Source organism: Fulmarus glacialis, unplaced genomic scaffold (genome assembly GCF_000690835.1).
Source record: "Fulmarus glacialis isolate BGI_N327 unplaced genomic scaffold, ASM69083v1 scaffold25229, whole genome shotgun sequence".
Lineage (NCBI taxonomy): Eukaryota > Metazoa > Chordata > Aves > Procellariiformes > Procellariidae > Fulmarus > Fulmarus glacialis.
In genome coordinates, this window is record NW_009235549.1 from 1 (window position 1) to 9,663 (window position 9,663).

At 57.6% G+C, this 9,663-nt stretch overlaps 1 protein-coding gene across 1 annotated transcript; it reads left to right on the forward strand.

Moving 5' to 3' along the window:
- Positions 1–209: 209 nt before the first annotated feature.
- Positions 210–7,271, forward strand: BCL9L (B-cell CLL/lymphoma 9-like; the record flags this gene model as incomplete). Its single annotated transcript, XM_009586079.1, has 5 exons — positions 210–430; positions 1,201–1,285; positions 1,691–4,067; positions 4,553–4,813; positions 6,112–7,271. Coding segments are annotated over 5 exons (4,104 nt in total), but the record flags the coding sequence as incomplete, so codon positions are not given.
- Between the last annotated feature and the right edge of the window lie 2,392 nt (positions 7,272–9,663).

Sequence of the window (9,663 nt, forward strand, 5' to 3'; positions counted from 1 at the left end):
GGGCCGGGCAGCGGCTCTTCCTCTGCCCTGTGCCCAGCCCCGCCGCGCCGCAGGTCTGTGCCCCGACCTCCGGCTCCCTCCTTCCTGCCTGTTCCTTCCCGTGGTGCAGGCAGCAGAGGCCGCCCGGGCTCTCCTGCTGCGCCGGCTTTAGCAGCTTGTCTCCTGTGGTCCCGCAGATTGTAATGTAGGAGACCCTGCGATGTCCACAGCCTCAAAAAAATGTAGCAGACCCTGCGATGTCCACAGCCTCGCAGCTTGGCCCAGGGTCCAACCCGCTGCCGAACCTGAACGAGACCAGTTCTTCCAGCGTGCCTCATGGTGCTGCCCCCGGCTTACGGTCAGACGCTGCAGGAGGCGGAGGCGGCGGCGGCGGAACAGGAAAGCAGCCTTCACAGTTCGTTTACGTCTTTACAACGCACCTGGCTAACACGTAAGCAGTAAACCCCGTCTGTCCTCCGCTGGTGCAGGGCTGGCCTGTGACACCTGCCTGCTGCATGCTGCACTTGAGTACAAGAGAGCTGGAGAGACCCACGTCGCTTTGGTTGCACAGAGTGGGTCCTCCTGAGGTTCAGGAAGTTTGCTGGCAGCTACTGCTGGTGGGCAAACTTTGTCTTAAATGCACGCTTCCTCCCAGCAATGCCCAGCACTGTATTCTGCAACACGTGCCGTCGAGTACATCTAATCAGCATCCAAGGGAAAAATTCTCCCAAAGCAGTGTGGACTGCTGGTCTGATTCGGAAGTATCTAAGGGGCTGGGTGTCACGGGGAGTGCCATGTCACACTTGGTGTTCTCCACTCAATTCCTCCCTTCTGTCCTGCATCGTCTCAGCCATGGAGTCTTAGCAAGGCTGTTGAGTTTTAGAGCTCTGCTATACCACAGGTTCGGTGTAGTAGATCCCAGAGCATCTTGGCGACAGCCACCTTAGGGCAGCAGGCAGCAGCAGGCACAAGGCAGAGCCAAGTGTCCGTCACAGGATGTGGGAAGAGGGAAATTCCAGGGCAAGCGATCGTCAGTTGGAGAACCTCACTGGGGCCTGTGCAGGACGAGTGGGAGGACTCTGAGAATATCCCCCCTTCTCGGTGACCTCCAGAGGTTTCCCTCTTCCCGCAGGACTGAAGAGCGCAGGTGGCACCTGGGGCCTGGGATGGGTGGGATGGGGCACAATTCCTGTTCTCGAGCGGTTTGTGCTCTCTCCCCAGAGCTGCAGAAGCTGTCCTGCAGGGTCGAGCTGACTCCATTCTGGCCTACCATCAGCAGAACGTCCCACGGGCAAAGCTAGACCAGGTATACCAGCTATGAACGAAATGCTGCTGTTGGCACGTGCTGCTGACTGCTGACGCTTCGCTTCTGACGTGGCCGTTCTCCCTCAAGCTCTTGGCTCAGCTGTGGAGGAAGGGGTTGTCAGAATGCCCTTTCAGTGGGGTGGGAAGCTGCTTTGCTGTGGAACCTCTTCAGAGTGACTTCTGGCTGCTGTCAGCTGTGGGAAGTTTGGGATGGGGCACAGTATGTGGCCCTGCAGCCACTTTGTGCGTTTCCCGGGCACATAATAGGGCCTGCTTCTTCCCCACAAGAATGAAGGTGAACTGCCACGGGGCATGTTTTTGGGACAGAGAGGTCTTCTGCAGGGCACAGGGAAGAATACCTACCCAGGGTTTTTCCTGCTCACGTTTATTTCCTTTTCTCTGCCAGGCGCCAGCTCCTAAAGTGCTGGGGGTTGCTGAGCCGATTCCGATTAACCCTCCTGCTGCCAACACTCCACAGTCCCAGCCACCGGCACCTCAAGCGAGTCAGCCACAGCCGCAGCCTCCCCCACCGCAGCCTCCGCCTCCACCTCAGACCATCAGTCAGACACCTTTGCCTGCGCCCAGCAGCCTGCCCCAGGAAGGGACAAGTGAAGATGTCCGGAGAGATCTGACTCCCAACTCTTTGGGGAACAACAGCGGCAGCAACCAGCCTGGAAGTAACCACCCAAATACGCCCACCGCGTCTGCCAACACCATGCAGCCTGGGCAAGTGGACTCCTCCGCCACGTCCAGCTCCAGCCTCCTCGGGGAGGGCCCAGGCCCAGGGATGCCAGGGAACGGGCAGGCAGGCCTGGGCCCCCAGGAAGGGCTCTCGAAGGAGCAGCTGGAGCACCGAGAGCGCTCTCTGCAGACCCTGCGGGACATTGAGCGTCTGCTGCTGCGCAGCGGGGAGGCCGAGCCCTTCATGAAGTCCAGCCAAAATGCGGGTGAGGGCGGGACTGCTCCTCAGCCACAGGCTGCCCCTGCCCAGCCCTCTGCACCCCCCGCCAGCATGAAGAAGTATGAAGAGCCTCTGCAGTCCATGATCTCCCAGACCCAGAGCCTTGGTGGGCCCAGTCTGGAACACGAGGTGCCCCACCACCCAGGCGCTGACATGGGGCAGCAGATGAACATGATGATGCAGCGGCTGAACCAGGACAGCCTGACACCGGAGCAAGTGGCCTGGAGGAAGTTGCAGGAAGAGTACTATGAGGAAAAGCGACGGAAAGAGGAGCAGATCAGCATCCACGGCCGGCCCATGCAGGAGATCATGATCCCGCAGTCGATGGGGAGCATGATGATGCGTGGGCCCCCACCACCCTACCACAGCAAGCCTGGAGAGCAGTGGCCGCCAGGGATGGGCAGCCAGCTGCGGGGACCCATAGATGTGCAGGACCCTATGCAGCTGCGGGGAGGGCCACCCTTCCCAGGGCCACGGTTCCCTGGGAATCAAATGCAGAGAGTCTCTGGCTTCGGAGGGATGCAGAACATGCCCTTGGATGCTCTTGGGCCCATGAATGCCATGCAGAGGCCAGTCAGGCCTGGCATGGGATGGAGCGACGATATGCCTCCTATGGGAGGCCCTGGGAACTTTCCGCAAGGCACCCTGCCCTACCCATCAGGGCAAGGGGACCCCGAAAGGTTCATGAATCCCCGTGCCAGGGAGGAGATCCTGCGGCATCAGCTGATGGAGAAACGCCCAGTGGCAATGCAGAGGCCCATGGGGATGTCCGGAAACTCCATGAGCCAGGGCATGGAAATGGAGAGGATGATACAGGCTCACAGGCAGATGGATCCATCCATGTTTGCTGGCCAGATAACGGGGGACAGCCTGAGCACTGCCCCGATGGGAATGGATTTTGCAGGCACTCGGGGGATGCTGAGCCCCCCTATGAGTCAGTCGGGCCTTCGGGACATGGATGCACCCATGGGCCCTGGCAACCTCAACATGAACATGAATGTCAACATGAACATGAACATGAACCTCAATGTCCAGATGACCCCGCAGCAGCAGATGATGATGTCGCAGAAGATGAGGGGCCCCGATATGATGGCCCACCAGGGCATGAGCCCCGAGGAGCTGGCCAGGGCAAGGGCTCAGAATGGCAACGGCAGTGCAATGCTGGGGGGACCCCAGAAAATGATGATTCCCTCCCAGTTCCCCAACCAAGGACAGCAAGGCTTCTCGAGTGGGCAAGGGCCTTACCCCAACATGCCCCAGGAGATGGGCAGCGGCTCGGACATGTTCAGCCCTGAGCAGGGCACCATGCCTGTTGGGAGCATCAGTGGCACCACCAGGCTCAGCCACATCCCTCTGCCTCCAGCCTCCAATCCCACTCCCACGCAAGGGGGCAACCTGGCCAACATGCACCCAGCACCTTCCCGGGGGCTGGGCCGCCGGCCCTCTGACCTCACCATCAACATCAGCCAGATGAACTCCCCCAGCATGGGTCACCTCAAGTCTCCCACTCTCAGCCAGGTGCACTCGCCACTGGTCACCTCCCCCTCTGCCAACCTCAAGTCCCCACAGACACCCTCGCAGATGGTCAGCATGCCACCTTCAAACCAGTCTGGACCCCTCAAGTCCCCCCAGGTGATGAACTCCTCGCTTAACGTCCGGTCTCCAACTGGCTCACCAAGCCGCCTGAAGTCCCCTTCTATGGCTGTTCCTTCCCCTGGTTGGGTGCCATCTCCCAAAGCCACCATGCCCAGCCCAGGAGTCAACCAGAGCAAGCAGACGCTCAGCATGAACTCGTCTGCTTCCATGGGAGGACTGGATCAGGGTATGCTGGGTACCTTGTGTGCGAGTGCGCATGTGTGCTCGGTTTTGGTGAGTGGGTGGACGGTGCTTCTCTCCAGCCCGCGTGCTCTCGCAGGAGTGGGGAGATGCTCGTGCCTGTGCGTGCCCTTACGTCTCATGGAGCAAGTCTTTTTTCCCAGGAGTCCAAATGGGGCCTTTTCAGGAAGATGGGAGGGCGAACAGAGCAGCTTTTACTTCCACCCTGGTTCGTGCTCTGTGATACAGGCAGCAACAGATGTGTCTCTGCTGGGCAGTGAGGGGCAGTTTGAAGTGGAAGTCCATCACCGTTCTGGAGCAGGGTCTCTGCAGGAGCCTCCTCAGAGTCCGGAGGGTGCTGAGCTGTGCCAGCTCTGCGTTTTGCAGCTTCCTCTGGTCACTGCCATCGGAAGGAGGGGACGGGGTTGCTGTCTGACGGGAGCAAGCCACAGTGCATGGGCGGTACTAAGCTGGCCTCTCTCTCACTTGCAGGTTCTCTCCCTTCTGGGCCTCGGAGCAGCTCTTCCGCGCCAGCCAGTAACACCTCTAGCACCATGAATCCCAACATGCCTTTTACTTCCTCTCCAGATCCATCTCCCTCCCAGAACCCCCTCTCACTGATGATGTCCCAGATGTCCAAGTATGCCATGCCCAGCTCCACACCGCTTTACCACAATGCCATCAAAACCATCGCCACCTCTGATGACGAGCTGCTGCCAGACAGGCCTATGCTCCCGCCTGGAAGCATGTCAGGTACATACCTCTGGGGCTGGGCTTGCAAGGCGTCTTGTGGCTGCCGGCAGGCCTGAGGCACCAGGTGGAGGAGGCATTAGAAACTGTTCTCCCACCGACTGCCATGTCAAATAGCTTAAATTTGCCCTCGTTCGTAATAGTCTGCTCACATCTCCGCCCTGTGCCCAGGCTGTCCATCAGCTTTTGGCTTGGGTGTGCTGTCTGGAAAGACATGAGCCAGCCTGGCATTTGAGGCACCCTTCTTCCACGAACTCTGGAAGTTTTCAGAACTACCTTTACCCTGTGTGGATGCGTCAGCCCTGGATTTTCATGGCTCCTGCAGTTGTGTCAGGCCCAGGATTTGCAGACAGAGGTCTGCTGCTTGGAGCCCTTGTGTTCTCATGCAGCGGGACGGGGGTGCACTGAACAGGGTTTGGGAGTCTGGTGTTTTGAGTGGAGCCCAGATGCCTGCACAGGCAAGGCTGTGTCGTAGCATAGTTCTGATTTCAGTAGGTTGCAGCCAGACACGCTCCGCTAGCTGGTGGCATTGAAGGACAGCTAGGCAAATGAGTGTTTTTCGTCACTTGGTGACCAGCCCGAAGGGGAATTCCAGCACACTGTACCACTTGATTTAGGGGTTTAAAGCTGTCTGATAAATATTTTTGGCAGTTTTCAAAATGAAAAATCAACTTTTTGACTCTTTCACTGCTGAGGAGTCACTTAGGTTGACCGCAGGCATGCAAATGCATTGGCTCCCTCCTAACCCGAACCCCTCCACAGGCACTGATCGCTCTGCTGTACCGATGGGCGCAGTCCTCCCTCCCTCCCGGACAGCACCTGTGCTGGGCTGCCGACTCTCCTGCTTTTTTTCTCTGCACCGCCCGAGGCCATGTGGTCACCAGAGCTTGCCGGGTGGCTAACCCTGCAAGCAGGCAGGCAGGCAGTGGTGAAGGGTCACTCCTCGGTGCCTTCCAGGCAGCTGAGAGTGCTGCTGAGATCATGGTGTAGGGCTGTTCCAACACGCAGAGCCAGCCGGGACTCTAAAATCAGCGGGCTGTAAGGAACTACAAATCCAGCGTGGGACTGGATGAAGCTGGAATAGGTCTCTGCTGCTTGTGGGCTTGGGGAGCTGGAGTCTGGGGCACTTTTTCCTGACGGTGGTGCTTTGCAAGCCCATCTTGCGGCTGCTTACTGAGCATCACGCTCCGTGCTCAGGGCTTTCTGAGCAGGAGTGCTCGCCGGGCTTCCAGGGTGTGGATTTTGCCGCCCTGAGAGGTCTGTGGGCAGAGTTAACGCTTCTGTCTTTTTCCTCTCCTTAGGCGTGACGGGGAATCAGCCGAATCAACTGCACTTGAACTCCGTGGGGCCTGGATCCTCTCAGAGCCCCATGGGAATGAACCTGCCTGGTCAGCAACCCCTCTCCCACGAACCGCCCCCCACCTCCATGATGTCCTCCCCAAACCCTCTAGGCTCCAACATTCCTATGCACCCGAGTGCGCCGGGGGCGGGCGTGCCCCCCCAGAACCCCATGATGCTGCCTCCGGGGCCCCAGGACTCGTTGAACCAGCAGTGTGGCCCCGTGCCTAACAGTTCGCAGATGATTCCTCCCAACCAGCTCGTGTTCCCCCGCATGCAGCAGCCCCACAATGCCATGCCGTCTCCCGCCGGAGGCATGCCCATGGCCCCTGGAGGGGGAGGTGGCCCTGGGATGCAGCAGCATTACCCGCCGGGGATGCCCTTGCCGCCTGAGGACCTTCCCTCCCAGCAGCCCAGCCAGATGCCCCCTCAGCAGCACATGATGGGCAAGAACATCCCTCCTCGGATCGGCGAGCCCTACCCACCCGTGCTTCCAGGGGTGGCGTCAGTGCTGAACGACCCCGAGCTTAGCGAGGTCATCCGCCCCACGCCCACGGGTATCCCCGAGTTTGACCTGTCCAGGATCATCCCATCGGAGAAGCCAAGCAGCACCTTGCAGTATTTCCCCAAGAGCGACAGCCAAGCGCCCAAATCGCAGCCTTCCAACCTCCACCTCATGAACCTGCAGAACATGATGGCTGACCAGCCCCCAGTGCGGCCAGGTATGAATGCCCCCAGCCTCCCTGGGCAGCAGGGCGTGCAGAGGGGACTCAGCATGCCCATGTGCCATCCTGGACAAGTGCCCATGCTGGGCAGGACAGGCATACCGCCCCAGCAAGGCATGATGGGCAACAGCATGCACCAGGGCATGATGTCTCCGCAGCAGAGCCTGATGGCCCAGCAGAATTTCATGCTGATGCAGGCCAAGCAGAGGAGCATGTCTGTGTCAGGGGAGATGTATGCTCAGACAGGACACATGATGTCACCTCAGGGCTCTCTCATGGGGCCCCCGCCTCAGCAGAACCTCATGGTCACGCACCAGATGAGGCAGAGGAGTGTCTCCCTGGACAGCCAGATGAGTTACATCCCCGGGCCTGGGAACATGGCGAACCTGCCTTTCTAACCCTGGCTGGCGCTCAGGGGTGGGGAGGGGATGGGCTGCCTGTACAAACGTTTTTAAAACCTTTCTTCGGGGGAGGGTTGGGGGCCAACGCCGGTGGAGGACGCCACGTGGGATGCTTTTCATATCGGATTCGCCTCTACACAGAAAACCAGATGTGCAGTAAACTTGATGTGAATTGGGTTTCTTTTTCCTTTGTTTTTTGGGGAAGGGGAGGGTGGAGGGGCTGGAAATGGGGCTGTTGTTTTGAACCCTGTGTGGTGACCAGGGACATGCAGACCCTGTGGCAGTTTGTAAAATTTTCGTTTATGGTTTTCCTCCGTCAAGTGTTTTTCTTTCCCCTTTTGATCTCTCTCTTTTTCCCTTTTTCTTTTTTTTTTTTTTCTTTTTTTTTTCTTTTTAAGCAACAAAAATGTGCAAGAGGGTTTTTGGAACTAGCTGTAAATAGGTCGCTGGGAAAGGCAAAACTTGTGCTGGTTTTTAATTGTTCTGTATTTCTGTGTTTTAATAGAAGCCTCAAAACATGTTTTAAAAAAAACAGAAACAAAAAAACATGCTAAAGGCAACAGTGTACAAGGATCGAAAACTCTCCCTGGGGGAGGCAGGAGGATCCCCCAGGGTGCACAGGGCATTGAGAGATCCCATTGTAGAGTGATTCTGTGTCAAACCTGTGTTGTTCACACGTCTGAACAGTTTGCATGTGCGGGGTGTGTAATTTCACGCAGATCTTAGGCCCCTGTGGCGGCTGTGCCGAGTACATGAACACAACCAATGACCGAGGACCATTGGAGAGGTCAGAGCTGTGGCCCCGGTGAAATGTTGCCGGAGCAGTGCTCATCTGGCAGGGCAGAGGCCGTAGCTTCATGGGATACAGTTGTCACTGCTCCGTGGCAAAGCTGCCGTGGCTGGGACGGGGAGGATGCTAGCTAGCCCTTTGGCTGGAGAAGCAGCGAGGATCTGGGCTTCGCAGATGATAACGTGCTGGACCCAAAGGTCTTGACCGGCCGTGTCGCCTCTAGTCCCTTAATTTCCCTTCATGCTGTGTCCCCTGTGGGCAGGTTGTTGCGGTACGCAGGGACAGATGGGCTCCGAGATGAGTGAGGTGATGTATTCCTCTGCTTCCGGGAGAGGCTAGCTGGGAACCCTGCTCTTCTGCAGCCTTCCTACACCAGTCCTTTACCCATCCATTGCCCTCCGCGACTGCGCTGCGCCCCCTCTACCTCTGCCATTGAATGCTCTCCCAGGTCTTCCTCATGCTTGTTGGTCCTCCTCCAGAGTTTCACAGGCAGTCTTTGCTCCATCTCGCCCTGAGCTACCAGCAGCAGCCCTGCCCTACTGCACAAGAGAGGTCCAGCCGTTGAAGATGACCTGTCCCTGTGTGCGATACTACATTTCAGTATAAGTTCTCTTGTACAGTCTCAGCGGCATGGCCATCCTGTGCTTCGGACAGAAGAGGCTGAGGTTGCGTTGCAGCCCCTCGTTCCTAGGCTGGTAGAAGCGTGCCGTTCGAACAACTCTGGCTTTTCTGGATGCGCTCCACCCTCCCCATTCTCCACTGCGTAAGGTCTTCCTGCATGCGGCACTGATACTCTTCCCTGTGTTTGTTCACGGAGGGGACTGTGGGGTGACGCGCATGCACTTCTGCACACACCGCAGTATCTCTGAACCTCCGCGGGGACCGCATTCCAGCATGGTGTACCCTATGGGTATCCAACGGTGAACTCGGGGCACGTGATTGCCAGAGGAACACCAGTTGGAGGATTATCTCTGCAGTGCCAGACTTAGCATACTACCTCTCTTGTAACAGAGCTCACCTACTTGTGCTGCAGGGAGGAGAGGGCTTTTGGAAAGGGAGATTGTCAAGAAGTGAGCAAAGGGCAACACTTTTTATCATGTTGCAAGCTGTTCAGAAAGGCCGGCGGGTGCTGAAATGTCAGCCTGGTGGCTGTCTTGATCCAATCCGTGAGAAGATGGAGCCACAAAGTCCAGTTAGGAATACCTTGAAGCCTTGGGGTGTTTTGTAGCGAGCAGTACTGGGTGGGAAGCATGGGTCTGGATTCGAGGAAGGATTTCGCTCTGGTCTCCTGCTTTGTGTGGTTTTGTTGTGTACAATGTGAGTGAGCAGCATTTTCACAGATGGCAAAACGGGAACAATCCTGGGAAGTGCTCATCCCTGCCTTGGCAGTCAGAGCAGGGGAATAATCTTCAGCCCAGGCTAACGAAGTGTGCTTTGGACCTGACGTGTTAGCTGGTTGGATTCTCCATCCTTTCAGAGTGTGCGTTTCACGTGGGAGGATGTGGCTCGAACAGATGTAGCTCTTTCTAAGCTTGACTTGCCTGAAAAGCTGTGGCTTCTCTTGGCTGCACTTCGGGGTGTTGGCTGCTGGTAGTTTCT